Raw genomic sequence first — 16,790 nt, 5'->3', positions numbered from 1 at the left:
CCCACAATGAGCTAGAATATGTACTAGAAACAGCTTCACAAGGGGAGAATAAAAAGCGAAACTAATATTTGCATACTAACTAATAAGGCATATCAAAAGGAAGGTAATTTCCAGAGTTTACCATTCCATTGTTTTCTATAATTCATTTCAAAATTGAGTCAGCTAGTAAGGAAAAGGAGTTCAGAGACCTCACTAATATATCGATAGAAAATCAGTTTCAAATGCGAGCATTAATGGATTATAATTTGGAGGTAATTTATTACTAGTGTTGAAACTGGAGTCCTTTTGATTCTCTACTACATCAGGTTAATAATTTATTATAAATATTAATAGCAACATAGGGACACATACTACTAAAATTATAGTGAATAGAGAAAGACATAGAGTATAGTAGAAAGAAGTGAAAGTATGGGAAGTCAGCAATGGTAGTAAAGTAAAGGGCAGTATCGCCTTGAGAGGAAGGAAGATTCTCAAAATTTCTTGAAACTCCAAGAATGAGTCAGATGTGAGGAACTAGCTTAATTTGTAAACCAGAAACTCTACCATAAGAAATTTAAGTTCATAAAAATATTACGATGTTAATATCCACAATTTAGACAGACAATAGGATAGGGTAGGCACAGACATTCAAAACTCTTCATTGCTTAGTGCATCAGGCACTCAAGGACCACCCTCAATGAAGTCTTTCTCTATTGCTCCACCTACAGGTACCAGCATGGCGAAAGAGATAACTGGACTCCACAAGCAATTGAACCCTACTTTTATGGCCTTCTGGATTTCCTTAAGAAGCATTCGATGCAGCAGATTTCCTCCATCCCATCCCATCCAGCTGACTCCACACGGTCAACAGGACTCCTCACACTGGGATCATTCTGCAGTCCCCATGGCTCCTGCTCTCAGCTTCCGTGGACACCAGTGGACTTACAACCCTGTCCGAGGTAAGAAACTCAGCAACATGGCTTGTCTATGTGGTTCTCACTCCATTCAGACGGTGACAGATTAGTTAATTCACTCCCCAACAGCTTCAAATGACTTTCCCATTCCAGTGGACGGCTATGGATGCGGGGATCACTCCTCTGCGCTTTAGCTCCCTCAGCCCCAGGTGCAGGCTGGTCCCACATGCTTTCCTCCTTCTTTCCCCTTCCTCCTTGTCCCTTCTTTCCTTTGTCCTACTGAGCTTTGTGTGGATCAGGATATTCCACCTCAGTAGTCAGGCCATCCTGCCAGTATTCACCTGGTCTTCTGTGAGAACTGCTGCATCTATAGATGCTCTTGATGCATTGGTGGAGAGAGGTGTACCCCACTTCCACATACCCCTCTGTCATCTTGTCCACCCCATTTGTGGATGTATTAGAAATGAGTTTTCCTTTCTATTAAGTAACATTGCCATCACCACACATGTTTAACTTTTGCTTTTTGAGGAGAACACAGGTTAGTTCCACTCTCTTCAGTTGAGTCACTCATTCAGTCGTGTCCGAATCTTTGTGACCCCGTGGACTGCAGCACGCCAGGCTTCCCTGTCCATCCCTGACACCCAGAGCTTACTCAAACTCATGTCCGTTGAGTCAGTATGCCAGTCAATGATGTCCACTCGCTCAGAGATTATTGTTTTTTGAAATTCCTTATATTTGAGATCTTATTGTATTTTTCTTTGTCTGACTTAGTTTACTTAGTGGAATGCCCTCCAGTTTCATCCATGTTGCAATGATTGGTAGGATTTCTTTCTTTTTCTAATGGGTAAATAATATTTACCTATATATGTCACATCACATTGGTTTAATCCATTCACCTATTGAAAGATACTCAGGTTGTTCCTATACCAAGGCTACTGTGAATGATGCTGCAATGAACATGGGAATATAGATCTCTCTTTGAGAAAATGATTTCATTTCCTTTGACTATATATCCAGAAGTGGGATAATGGATCACATAACAGTTCTCTTTGAAATTTCTTGAGGAACCTCCACAGTATTTTTCCATGGGAGTTGCACTGGTATACATCCCTACCAACAGAGCATAAGCACTCCTTTTTCTCCACATCCCTAACAAGTTTTGTCATTTCTTACATTTTTGGTTCTAGCCAATCAAATATGTATGAAATGATATCTCTTGTGCTTTTAATCTGCATTTCCTTTGATTATTAGCAGTGCTGAGCATCTTGTCATTGTCTTGACCATCTATGTGTCTTATTTGTGGGAGAATGTCTATTCTTTAAAGATGTAGCATACATTATGTTTACTATATTTCAATATATGAAACTATGTTGTGTACCTATATATATTAACAAAAGTCTATCAGAAAGTTGAATAAAGAAAACAAGCACATTTATTATTGCATCACAAAAAGATAAAACACTTAGAAATAAACTTAAGAAATGTGTTGAAAGATTTTATAAAAAACCTTTAAGATACTGATCTGGAGAAGGAAACAGCAACCCACTTCAGTATTCTAGCCTAGAAAATCCCATGGACAGAGGAGCTTGGTGCAGGCTACTGTCCATGGGGTTGCAAAGAGTCAGTGATTTCCGTTTCCTAAGACATTTATAAGAGAAATTTAAAAAGAGCTAAAGATATGTAAAGCTAGGTTCTCTATTCAATGTGTATCTTCAGGTAGGATTTGTATTACTAATAACCTTCCCTTTTAGAACTGCTCTTGTTGCATCCTATAGGTTTTAGATCATCATGTTTTCATTGTTCTCTGTGTCTAGGAATGTTTTGATTTCCCTTATTTCTTAAGTAATCTGTTTATTATTTAGAAATGTGTTGCTGAACCTCCATGTGTTTGTGTTCTTTAAAGTTGTTTTTTCTTCCCCTATAATCTATATCTAGTCTCATAGTGTTGTTGTCAGAGAAAATGCTTGATATAATTTCAATTTCCTTAAATTTACTGAGGTTTGATTTGTGACCCAAGATGAGGAAAATGTTCCATTGCTCTTGAGAAGAAAGTGTATTCTGCATTTGGATGGAATATGCTGAAGATATCAATTAGGTCTGTTTGCTCTAATATTTCCTTTTAAGCTTATGTTTCCTTATTAATTTTCTGTTTTGTTGATCTGCCCATTGGTATAGGTGCAGTGTTGACATGCCCTACTCTTACTGTGTTACTGTCAATTTCTCCTTTTGTGTCAGTTAGGGTTTCCCTTATGTATTGAAGTGCTCCTATGTTGGCTACATAGATACTTAAAATTGTTTTGTCTTTTCCTTGGACTGACCCTTGATCATTAGGTGGTGTCCTTCTTTATCTCTTATAATAGTTTTTATTTTAAGGTCTATTTTTTTCTGATACGAGAATTGCCAATCCAGCTTTCTTTTGATTTCCATTTGCATGGAATATCTTTTTCCATCCTCTCACTTTCAGTCTGTATGTGTCTCTAGGACTGAAGTGGGTCTCTTGTAGACAGCATATATATGAATCTTGTTTTTGTATCCATTCATCCAGTCTGTGTCTTTTGGTAAGAATGGGAGAAGATAATAGCAAATAAAACAACTGATAAAGGATCGCTTTCCAAAATACAAGCTGCTCAGATAAGTCAGTCATCAAAAGCAAAGGCAAGGGCTGCAAAAATAAACTAGTGAGAACACATCAAACTCAAAACCTTCTACAGAGTAAATGAACCCATCAATAAAATTAAATGGCAACCTATGGAATGAAAAAAAAAAATCAAATCACATATTTGGTAAAAGCTTCATATCAAGTTTATATAAGAGACTCATGCACCTCAGTAGGAAAAAAAATCAAACAACTCAAATTATTAAATGATCAAAGGAAGAGTAAGTGTTTTGAAAAAATCTGAAGATTAGACGGTAGATGAGAGAAACTGTAAGTTTTTCCTTCCAGAACAGAACCCTCTGTCTTCCTGGCAGTGCTTTCTTTATTTCCAGTCACCTGTTTGGTGATTGCAGTTCACAGTATACATCCTTCACTCAGTAGCCATCACCCTACACTGAGCTGTGTGTGCTCAGAATAGCCCTACTAACTATAAAACCTAATCATTACATACCTAATCTTGAGGCATCTAAAATCCAAGGTGATTTTCAGAATTTTCCACTCCATTGTTTTCTACAATCTACTTCAAAATTGAAACACATAGTAAGGAGTGAGTAGGAGACCACAATAATACATGGGTAGAAAGTCATTTACAACTGGGAGCATTATTGGATTACAATTTGGGGGACTGTATCATTACTAGGACTATTGTAATTTTATTCCCTTTAATTCTATGGTATACCTCGTTGATATTTATTTAAAATAGTAATACAGCCACTATGGAGAATAGGGTGGAGATTCCTTAAAAAACTAGAAATAGAACTGCCATAGGACCGAGGAATCCCATTACAGGGCATAAGCACCGAGGAAACCAGAATTGAAAGAGACACGTGTACCCCAATGTTCATTGCGGCAATGTTTATAATAGGCAAGACATGGAAGCAACCTAGATGCCCATAAGCAGACGAATGGATGAGAAAAATGTGGTACATATATACAATGGAATATTACTCAGTCAGTTAAAAGAATGCCTTTGAATCAGTCCTAATGAGGTGGATGAAACTGGAGCTTATTATACAGAGTGAAGTAAGCCAGAAAGAAAAACACCAATACAGCATACTAGCATATATATATGGACCTCAGAGAGATGGTAATGATGACCTTGTATGCGAGACAGCGAAAGACACACAGATTTATAGAAGAGTCTTTAGGATTCTGTGGGAGAGATGAGGGTGGGCTGACTTGGGAGAATGGCATTGAAAGATGTATATTATCACATGTGACAGGAATCACCAGTCCAGGTTCGATGCATGATCCAGGGTGCTTGGGGCTGCTGCACTGGGATGACCCAGAAGGATGGGATGGGGAGAGAGGTGGGAAGACGGTTCAGGATGGGGAACACTTGTATACCCATGGCGGATTCCTGTCATTGTATGACAAAACCAATACAGTATTATAAAGTAACTAGCCTCCAATTAAAATTAACAAAATAAAATAAAATAGTAATACAAACATAGAGACACATAGCACTCAAGTTAGAGTAGACTGAGAAAGACAAAGCTTATGAGGCAGGAGATGAAACCACAGAAAATTAGCAATGGTATTAAATGAAGGGGCAGTATTGCCTAGAAAGAAAGCAGAGTTCTCTCATTTTTTGGAGACAACACAAGAAAGTCAGATGGGAGCCCACTAGCTTAAACTGTATACCGGAAACTTCACCAGAAGGAAAATGAAGTTCACAAAAGTATGCTGATACTGAATGCCAAAATCCAGACAGTAAGCGAATAGGGTAGGGTGTACATAGATACTGAAAACTACTCAGAGAGGTAGACATGGAAGCAAATACACTAATGAGCATCAGAAAAATCAAAGCACAAAAGGGTCTGAGAAGTAAATCGTAAAGAGACTTGGTAGTCTGATCAAAGAATAAGAGAATCAAATTAGACAACCAAAATAGAGACTTGTGCACATGATAGAACCAGAGAATGCTCAGGAGAGAAAGTTTCAGACCTAGTGGACCAGCGAACAGAAGCCTCCAGCATCAGGAACAAAAACCCTGGGTAGGACTCATGACTGTGCGTTTCTTGGATCAGCCTCAGTTTGAAAGTTTGAGCACTATACCACCTAAAGGCGAACGCAGACAAGGATTATAGCTTGCTATGACACTGAGTCACAGACAGTAGTGTTTGTTAGCTTACTTTTCTCATTCAACTGTAAAGTTAATGAATCACTAACCAAGGATAATTGACACCTTCAGTTTGCATCAGATCCTCTTTAGTCATAGAATGGACATCTGAACCTGTTATATGATCCCCAGTAACAGTTTTAATCATTAAATTTATTGATGTTTAATTGAAGGTTAATTGCTTTACAATACTGTACTGCTTTCGGCCAAACATCAACATGAGTCAGCCATGGGTTTACCTATGTCGCCTCAGTCTTGAATCTCCTTCCCACCTTGATTCCCATCGGACCCCTCGAAGCTGTTACAGAAAAATATGGAAGGGTTCACATATTTGTGTGTCATCCTTGGGCAGGGGCCATGCTAATCTTCTCAGTATTATTCCAATTTTTTAATATGTGTGCTACAAAGCAAACACAGAAATAACACTTTAACAGAAAAAAAAAATCATATAGTTAGTCATCCACCAACAAATGATCAATTACATTAGGAATTAGGGTATTCTGTTATATTTATTGCCACTAATAAAATTGAATTTTATAAGGTCTAAAGTTCCATGTAGGAATTATGCATATATTTATTCATAACACATGTATACATGCACAGAATATAAACACAGAAATATGTCTATGTTATACAAGGTATTATTCTGCTTGCCTTTCACAATAAGCTTTTTATTTTTTATTTTTATTTTTTTCCTACTTTTACTTTTTTTCTTTTTAAATTTTTTATTTTTCAGTGGGTTTTGTCATGCATTGATATGAATCAGTCATAGAGTTACACGAATTCCCCATCCTGGTCCCCCATCCCACCTCCCTCTCCACCTGATTCGTCTGGGTCTTCCAATAAGTTTTTTAGTTCATGAGAGAGATTGTCCCAAATTTGTCCAATTTAAATGTCTTCTTTTTGAGAACCAGTTCTTTGATTTTCATCACCTACTTTTACATAACCATTTTATTCTTAGATATCATGTCCCTTTAAACTACGAGCAGAGAAAAGCTAGTAAATGCTGCTAATTTATTGTTCATTAAATTACCACTCTTCCGGTAAACTGGAAAAAGAATCATGTTCAGATCTCATTCAGGAGGATAAAATCTCTATTTTATCAGTTCTCTTGTCCAAACTCAATTCTTGCTCACTTCAGTCTTAAATTCTACTTACTTACAAAGCATGGACAGGAAAAGTAATATTAAAATCACGCTAGCAAGAGTCTATGCTTTTATGCTTCTGTTGGCCAAAATTAGGTTCAGAGGTAATTTCTGAAATATTAAAATACATCATGGAAGCATGAAGTTCTAGTTCTACAATCAAAGAGGAGATGTTTGGAGATGGTAGAAAAACTAGGCCCATGGGTTGTCAGGATGTGCTCCCGCCAGATAGCTGAATTTACTCCCTAAAGCATCAAAGTCAGGCCTTTGTTCGCAGAGCCAATGAGATTGTCTTGGGTGCTGACCAGGTAATATTCTTGTATTACCATTTGGAGATTTACCTGCCGTTTTCTCAAAGAAACAAATGTAATGAGAAGATTAAGGATGCATAAAAGTAGCAGAGTTGTCAAGTTGCCTAGAAGCAAGGCTAGCCAGGAGAACCAGGCCCCACACTGATAATTGTCAAAGATTTTAACAGTCAGTGTTTTATAGACAGAGCAGACCAAGTGGATAAAACCAGTGTCCTATGGTCACTACTGTTTTGCAGTCAAAGACAAAATATTTTTCACGTTAAACAGAGTCCTCACAGCTCCTGATGTGGTCCTGGTTACACACATGCAGACCAAGAGCCCACAGGCATGTGTGATGTGGCATCAGGAAGTGAACAGATGACTGCATTGGTGCCCAGTCACCTCCATCTGCTAATAATGGGACCAGGGAAAATTACTTGCCCTCTCCAAGTCATTGCATCTTCATTAACATAACTTGATGATCACAGTGAAGATGAAGGCTATCTCACAAGGCTATTGTGAAACACAAATTTTAAGATGTTTTAGAGCTTTTGGGAAAGTATCAAAGACATGCATGGGGTTACATAGGTGAGTTAGCAGATCCAAGGTACAGTATCCTTTTTCTCTTAGTATTCTCTCTGTACTCAATAGTAGCGGTCAGTCAGTCATGTGTTTACTCTTACCCCAGAGTGATGGTGAACCACACAGATCAACTGTACACTTCTTGTCATTTCCGTGTCTAAAATTCAAGCATTAGTCAATGAAGAGTGAAAAAATAACACACTCCTAGAGGGCCTGGCTGCTCAGAGTCTGCAGAGTCCCCACATTAAATGGTCTTAAAGAAGGGCCTAAATACTCTGACTCAGAATTAAGTTCCAAATGTTTGCAGAGCACAGAGTAATTCTGTGAGCAATACAAAAATGCAGGGAGTAACCTACTTCTCCAACTATCCATCTGTGCAAATATCATCATCCACCTAAATTCACACAGAAGGCACTCCTTCTTCCCCATCCCAGCTACTACAGCTCCAATTCCTGCTCAGAGCAACAGGGAAAGAGAAGGCTTCCCTCCACAGGATGGATTTGATAACCTCAGGTGACTAGATCATCTCAGAATGGCTCATGATTTTATTTTAGCAGGGTCCTGCCTGCTCCTGCTGCTGGTCATGTCACATCTGCTCCTGTGCCAAGGCAGTGAATGCCCGTCCTGCGGTCCTGATGTGTTTGGCGTCCCCCTGAAGTTCCTTAGAAAAACGTATAGCCGTATCTCCCGGCTGTCCCACGACATGCATAACCTTTCCACAATGATATTCAATGAGTTTGTAAGTACTGTGGTGGTGGTGGTTTAGTTGCTAAGTCGTGTCCGACTCCTGCGACCCCATGGACTGTAGCTCTCCAGGCTCCCAGAAGGGACCTTCGTGTAAGTGACTGGGCCATACCGTCCTTTAAACAAGAGGGCTGCACCAGCCAAAGTTCAAATAACACACTCTCTAGGTTAAAGATGCCAACAGCTCATCAGATGTGGAAATCGAAGAACGGACCAGTTTTGTGAAATCTGAAACATTCCTAAGAAGTGCAATAACTTTTTCAATTTCCTTACATTCATTTTCTTTTTTAAATTTCCAAAATAAATGATTTTGTGTTTGTCAGCTAGGAATGCCATAAAAGAATACAATAAACTCAGTGGAATAAACACCAGAAATTTATTTCCTCACAGCTCTGGGGCCTAGAAGTCCCAGATCAGGGCACCAGCAAGGTGAGGCTCTGCTGAGAACTCTTTCTTCCCAGGATGGCTTCTCCGTGCGTCCTCACACAGGGTGGGGAGTGGGGCAGACAGACAGAGGAAAGGACACACAGTCACAGAGACAAAAGAGAAAATTCTCTGGTGTTTCGCTTCATGGAAACACTAAACCTATTGGATGAGCTCATTTAACCTAAACGGGCTTTGCTGGTGACTCAGATGGTAACAAATCTGCCCACAATGGGAGGGAACTGGGTTCTATCCCTGGGTCTGGAAGAGTGCCTGGAGAAGGGAATGGCAAGCCACTCTAGTTTTTTTGCCTGAGAAATACCATGGACAGAGGAGTCTGGAGGGCTATATATAATGGTGTGAGAAAAAGTCAGAACCCTTTTAAAAACAGTGTACTTTGGCAGTTCGGGCTCTAACACATGAATTTGAAGAACACACATTCAGTCCATAATACTACCTGACAGAAAGCACTTTTAGGTGGGACTGGGGAAAAGGAAGCATGTTGATTTTCTGGTCCTTAAGGGTCTCTCTGGGCTTTCTTCTCCAGGCTCAGAGTAAATAGCCAATAAATGAGAACTGCTCTGCCGTGAACTAGGTGGACGGAACATGTTATACAAAGCTGAATCCCGGTCGCAAAAACGAACACTGGTAGTTTTTTTAATGCTACAAATTATTGTTTTAAGATTTGCAGTGAATAGGTTTCCAGCCACAATAGAAGGGGAGTTTACAATTGGAAACAATTATTCTCTTTCTGATGAAGGTATTTGAAAGTTGTATGTTAATTCTTTTAGGTCAATCAAGGAGCACACAGTAGAGCAGACAGCTAATAAAAGGCGGTGCTAAAGGTTTCTATTAAATTCACGTAGTTCTTTGTAAACACTAGTTTTTGTTTCATCCTCCATTTTTGACTGTCCATTTTTTCCCAACTCTTCCAAGTAATCTCTTCAAATGTTCATAACTTCTGTTAAAGATTAGTTTTTCTCTATCAAAATGTTAGTTAAGATTTTTCTACTCTTATTATTCTCAGTCCATTGCTTAGTATTTCCTATAATTTTATGCCATTTTTTCTCTGATGTACCTTTTTTTCACCATAAACAATATTGTATTCTGCACCTGGCATGAACACTAAGCTTTTTGGTGTGCGTGTTCAGAGATAAGTCAGAGTCATTACTGTATTACTCTGTATAAAGGAATATATTGGCTCGAAACCTCAGTAAAGAAGAGATTATATGGTTAAATATAGGTGCATGCATGCATTCTAAGTCACTTCAGTTGTGTCCAACTCTTTGCAACCCTACTGACTGTAGCCCAACAGGCTCCTCTGTCTATAGATTTGCCAGGCAAGGGTATAGGAGTGTACCGCTGTACCCTCGTGCAAGGGATGCTACTCACCTAGGGATCAAACCTGAGTCTTCTTATATCTCCTGCATTGGCAGGAGTGTTCTTTACCACTACCGTCACCTGGGAGGCATCAAGTATTGGTACAAAAGTACAATATTTGGCTCAAATACTAAAAAAAATTTAAAAAGATAGTGTTATAATAGAGAAGGAAAAGTTTGAACTTAGGAAAGTTAGATGTAAAATCATTTTTATAGAGACAATATATAGAAAAAGTAGGAAAAGAATGACTTTCAAATTTTGTGATGCCCCCGGTTAAAAATTTACACAACTATCAAACATGATAATGTTCTGGTAATGGGCTCATCCACTGAATACCCAACAACCCTCGCTGATTTCTGATCACTTTCAGGAAGAAAAGTATTCCCAGAGTAAACCAGAGTATATCAATGCCATCAGTGACTGCCACACCAATCCCCTCCAGGCTCCTGAAGAAAGAGAAAAAGCCCAACAGAAGAACGTGAGTCTCTCACCTGCCTGGGTTTTTCACCAGATTAGTGAGACAGTGTGTAGCTTGCCAGGCTTCAGATTATTAGAGGTAATGTTAACTGTACATGAAGAAAACGGTGGAGGAATTGTAAGCACTTGAAGAGAAATTATATTTTGCAGTTGATGAAGCATGAGTGAAATCAAGGGATGACTAAAGAGCTGTAGTAGCAAAATAAACAACAGATCTATAAATGGTCCATGCAGACAAGTTTAGTTCAACCAATGCATTAGACACAGGATTATAGCTATTATTCTGTACAAAAACAGGAAATGAATGGGAACTTCCATGTGTAAAATATAAGATTGCAAAATGCATGAATATGTAAGAAACACAGCCCAGTTTTGAGTACTCCCTGTTACTAGTGACTCATACGTGGGAGTCCTATACTGCACCATTCGAGCCAGCGCATCTGCCTCTCAAGGCTCTCCTGATTCTGCTTCTCCTTCTCTGACACATCCTTCATTCGTCATTCTCAATGACTCCTCTGTCACCTTTTATTTTTAATTTGTAAGTTTCCCCCACATTTGCCTGTATAACATTGCTTTGCTTCTCATGGCCACAACAATTGCATCCGTACTGAGGACAGCACAGTTTACATATCAAGCCTCAATGATTACTGGCAGCTCCAAATTTTCACCGTTATAATCTCTCCTTTCTGATTTCCTGCATTGTCCTTCATCCTAACATATTTTAAAATATTTTCACATGCATGCCCCCTTAAAATTCTATCTTTTCTCTCTACACCTTTCTTTTTTTTTCATTTATTTTTATTAGTTGGAGGCTAATTACTTTACAATATTGTAGTGATTTTTGTAATACATTGACATGAATCAGCCATATATTTACAAGTATTCCCCATCCCGATCCCCCTCCCACATCCCTCCCCACTCGATTCCTCTGGGTCTTTCCAGTGCATTAGGCCCGAGCACTTGTCTCATGCATCCAGCCTTGGCTGGTGATCTGTTTCACCCTAGATAATATACGTTTTGATGCTGTTCTCTTGAAACATGCCACCCTCACCTGTTCCCACAGAATCCAACATTCCGTTCTGTATATCTGTGTTTCTTTTTCTGTTTTGCAAATAGGATTATTGTTACCATCTTTCTACATTCCATATATATGCGTTTGTATACTGTATTGGTCTTTATCTTTCTGGCTTACTTCACTCTGTATAATGGGCTCCAGTTTCATCCATCTCATTTGAACTGATTCAAATTAATTCTTTTTAGTGGCTGAGTAATATTCCATGGTGTATAACTTTCTTAATGATATCAGCATTGTTTTCCTCTATTAAGTTCATTAATAATGAGGATGATCAAATAAAGGAAAAGTTCAAAAAGGAGGAGGACGAGGGCTTTTTAATAAGCTTGAATTTAAAGTTTATTGAGAGGTTCTACATGACCATACATTCTACTAAGCACTTTATGTGCATTACTATAGTTAGTCCTACTTAATTCTAAGTTCTTTACCACTAAAAGAGTTCATGGTTGTAAAGAAATCAAGATTATTAACTAGAGATCTTCAGACCCCAGGATTTTCAAACTCAATTCTGCTAGCAGTAGTGAACCTGGAAGGAAAAGCCTCCATTGTGAAGCCCACTGATGCTGTTACTAAAGACAACACTGTGCCATGTTTTGCCCAGACACGTGTCAACCAGACAGACTCTTCTGATACCACATGGGGGCTGATGTTGGGATCAAATGAGGAAAGAAAGCCTGTTTAGGAATGTCATGTCTTCTTCATTGTCTCTTTGTTGTAACAACATAAAACAAATTACCGATCGAAAACCAATACGAATGACTCATCTGATTCATTAATATGAAAGAATCACTGGGTGACAATGATGTGTGCATAGGCAGAATGCCTCTTTCCTGGGTCGGGTACTGCAGGCACATACTGACTTGTCATAAAACACTTAGATTTCTCTCATGAAAATATGCAAACATAAAAGAACTCACTGAATGGGTGGTAGAATTTCAAGGGAAAAAGAAAATTTATGTTATAAATTAGAACTCATCAGAAGAATTAATTCCTAAAATAACCCAGATAATAACCCAAATAATTCAGTGAAGTGTGAACTAATAGCTTACATTTTATAATTTTGCAACTTTTACTACCTTAAAAATCTCTGCATACACATAGAAATAACCAAAAGTCTTTTAGGTCAGCTGCTCTGAGCATGATCATCTGTAACCAAAACCATTGAATTATGATTATTTCAATGAGACTGTTTCTTATATTTTCTTAGAATGAAGACCTTACTAAGTGGATACTCATGTTTCAGTACCTCTGGACTGCTCCTATGGTTGATCTAGTCAGTGGTCAGCAGATTGAGAAAGACCTCTCAGATACTATCATATCAAGCGCCTTAGAGAATATTAATCGATGTATCAAACTTCAAGTAATCTTCGAGAGGCGATTCAGCCAGGTGAGCATGCTGCAGAGGGCTTTCTTGCTTTGTTCATGAATGAAAGAGTTGACCTCTGTAATCACAAGGAATTTTTAAATATTTCATTTTGTAAGAAAAAGATTCATGAATTCTATATGCTAGACTGCTACTACATAAAGCAGGAGCCTAGTCATTCATAGTGATAGATTCCACTGTAAATGAATCAGAATTTCACTGCAATTTTTGACATATGGAGCCTTCCCTACATTCCAATGATTCCACCAAAAGCTTGCCTCTTCCTGGGCACAGGTGGTTGAAATATTTTCAAGAGTAAGAGAACTAAAGAACAGATTTTCCAAGCTCAGCATTTTCCTCAAAGTATCCCAGGACATCTGCTCTTGAAGTTCCACATTTCCTCTTTCTCTGTTCTCCTCAAATCAAAGGATGAGAGTGGGAAGGAAGAAAAGAGAAAGTTAAAACAACTTGAGTTATGTTTCTACTTTTTAGATTCCTAATTGTTTTCTCATAGGCTGGCTCCAAAATCCATATCTAGAGAGTTTTCTATTTGTATGCGTTCCCCAAATCTTAATTTGAGAATTACAAGGGACAAAGATAAGGAAATACTAATAAAACGCGTAAGAAATCATTATCTTTTGGGTATTCAGATTATTCTTCCAGTGAGGCGGATATTGTCCGAGGAACGCATGTACTGGTCAGGATACGAATCCCTGTTGTCCAGCGATGAAGATGAACGTCGTTCTGTACTTTATAACCTGCTCAAGTGTCTGCACCGGGATTTACGTAAAGCTGATATGTATGGCAAGATCCTGGCGTGCCGAATCAGCGAAGAGTGCTAAATCCACATCCATCCCATCCAGCTCGGAGATAGTCCTAAAGATCTATCCCATAGCAATCTTGTTTGAAATTTATAGCTTTTAAATGCATGCTCTTTGAAATGGTTCTTCTCTTAAAAAAATAAACGCAAACTCTGTAGAGATTTCAAAATCTAAGAGGGCAATTTGTTAACATTTCTTATTTTCATTTAATCGAAAATCAAAACAAAATCCACCCTTAAAATAGAGAGAATGAAGCTCCTATTAAAATTAGTCCAAATAGCAGAAGCTAGCATTACAAAGAAGACCATTAAGTGATTACATAAGAATCACAGAAAATTATGCTGGGTCAAGTTATTAGAATCAAAGAATTAGCCAATTGTTCATGGTTCTGGTCATGTTACCAAGAAGACTGAATTCTAGGGATTCTTTATGAAAGCCAGCTGCAAACTGTCAGCCCACTGTCACAGTGTTACACCAGACAGGATCAGTGCTTCACAACTTTGTACAAATAGCATGAAGTTTACTGAACTGTCTAAAGATTGTTCGGATGCTGTCTTAGACCTTTGGGGTTGCTATAACAAAATATCACAGACTTATAAACAATGGAAATGGATTTCCACAGTGTGGTCATGCAGGGTCTTTTCTGGTCACACACTTCTATTGTATCCTCAAACAAGGCGAAGGGCTAGGGAGCTCTGTGTATCTCTTATGCATAAAAGCACTCATCTCATTGAGGGGGCTCCATCCTTATAATTCCATAAGCTCACAAGGCTCCTCAGATGGATGCTATAACCATGGGGATCAGGATTTCATCATATGAAATTTCTGAGGGACACAAAGGTTGAGACCATAGCAGATACAAACATGAACTGCCTCTATCCTCCTCCAGTGCCTTCTTCACCCACGCTCCACTGCACCCTCATTTTCTGCATCACCTTGCAACCATTCCATACATTCTATCACTCTGGGTTTCACAAGGCCACGTCAGTCAAGTGTCAACTCCATCTCACAATCAGCCTATTCAATGTTTCCCTCTCCCCTACTGAGGCGCAGGGGACCTACCGGAAACATCAATGTGCCCATTTCTGCAAGGTTCCTTCTCTCTCCCTCTCTGGATCTTCATTCCTTGGGCCATGTTGGAACAGGGTAGATGGAAACGAGGTGGGAAAGTTCTGACACCACTGGCTTACATGGTGCTCTTGCAGCCTTCTCTTGGTCCAGACGGACTGATCTGAAATTCTCCCTGACTGAACAACTGTTTCTCTTGTGGGGTGTCCTTGTGATTTTCCAGGACATTCACAAGTTGGGGATCCCCAATGCCATAGTTTCCTTTTTAATCAGGGGAAATGTTCTGGTCCCCACAGCTCACCACCTGCAGTCGTCAGCACAGCCTCTCTGTTTCCCTCACTCTGCAAGCACCATCTGGAGAAAATTCAGTAGCCCACAGTCAGCTGCCTACTAGCTGACCCACAGGAAACCCATGTATCATAAACACTCTGAACAAGTGATTGGCAGAAATACAGGTGTGCATTTGTCCCTGCCTGGGGCCTCAGGACAAATGTCCTACTGGTCAAATAGATACCGAGTAGATCAGAAAGCTGGATTTAAAAACACATTTATCTGAGAAATGAGATACCATTCTCTCTTCCTTTTAGAGTAACTATCCTTGTCATTAATTATTTGGCCTTACAAACATGCCCTAGTAGGTCACTGAATTATAAAATCCTCCAAATAGACTGAATTTCTCCTGAGACTGGAGCAGTGTGACTGGATTAGGGTTGCTTAGCTTGTTCAAAGGCCTCCAGACAACCAGGGTTGAGGGCCAGTCTCTTGCCTGACACTCCTAAGAAGTCAGTGATGTTGCTGGGATGACTGTGTAGCATCTTTAGGGCTTTACCAGTAATTCCTAGTAAACGGAAAATGGGAAATCAAAAGGTAGATATTCCCTTTATTTCCATTTTTCTTCTATCCTCTTTTTTCTGAAATTGTCCTTTTATTAGGACTATTCTTTTGTTGTTACTAAAGGCCATAGTTCTAGAGGTGAACCAAGACTGGTAAGTCTTCAGGGCAGAATCCAGCCAAGTTATCTTCTCTTAGGCAAAGACATTTTCACCCACATACAGGAACACTGTCCAGCAAAACCAAACTCTTTCTTCATAGCCAGCATTATTCTGGCCTGAGTCCTGCCCCTGTCTACTGGGGATGACCCAAACCTTCCAGAACATGACAAAATACTCTGCCCCATAGGAATCTATCAAACCCTCCCTGGGAAAATCACATATGCCAGTTATCATTAGGGAGAATCACATATGACAATTTGGAGAGCGTGTCTTTATTCTACAAAATAACAGGAAACCAAGAACATTTAGTCCAAGAGAGCAGGATGTCCAGAATTAGAGAAAAGAAACTTCAATGTGCATTGAGGAATTGTGGCTATTGGGACTCGTAGAGAATAAGAAAGAGAGCAGAAAGAGCTTGGAATATTATGACACTGAAAATCAAAGAGGGCTCTGCCAAGTGAAAAGACACAAAGGATGTGAGAGATATAGGAAATGAAAAGGACCTTGACCACATGCAAGGAATGAGGCAGACATAAGAGCCAAGAAAGGCATCCAACAATATGGGACTAGTTGAGTCAATCAATGAAAAGTCAGAGAGAAGGGAGGATATAAATTAAGGTTTTATCCAAAAGCATCTGAGCTCTATTTTCCTGTATTTCATCAACTTAGTACCAGAAATAACCAAAAAAGTTTAAGGTTCTGCAGCAAATGATAGAAATAAGTACACTACAGAGCCTCTGCTGGACCCTCTGGAATACCAGA

The 16,790-nt window shown here is 39.1% G+C and overlaps 1 protein-coding gene and 1 non-coding gene across 2 annotated transcripts; one reads left to right on the top strand and one right to left on the bottom strand.

Annotated features, from left to right (window-relative positions):
* The first annotated feature begins 763 nt into the window (after window positions 1–763).
* Window positions 764–13,989, top strand: LOC136151263 (placental prolactin-related protein 1-like). Its single transcript, XM_065912209.1, has 5 exons — window positions 764–938; window positions 8,246–8,427; window positions 10,606–10,713; window positions 12,992–13,171; window positions 13,798–13,989. The coding sequence occupies exons 1-5, from the start codon at window positions 764–766 to the stop codon at window positions 13,987–13,989; spliced, it is 837 nt and encodes a 278-aa protein (XP_065768281.1).
* On the bottom strand, window positions 5,979–6,084 carry LOC136151971 (U6 spliceosomal RNA). The gene has a single exon (XR_010660133.1). It is a non-coding gene; the product is annotated as a U6 spliceosomal RNA (small nuclear RNA).
* Window positions 13,990–16,790: the final 2,801 nt, after the last annotated feature.

Source organism: Muntiacus reevesi, chromosome 20, assembly GCF_963930625.1.
Source record: "Muntiacus reevesi chromosome 20, mMunRee1.1, whole genome shotgun sequence".
NCBI classification, from domain to species: domain Eukaryota; kingdom Metazoa; phylum Chordata; class Mammalia; order Artiodactyla; family Cervidae; genus Muntiacus; species Muntiacus reevesi.
Note: the sequence above shows the minus strand (reverse complement) of the source record. Positions and strands in the feature narration are given on the sequence as shown.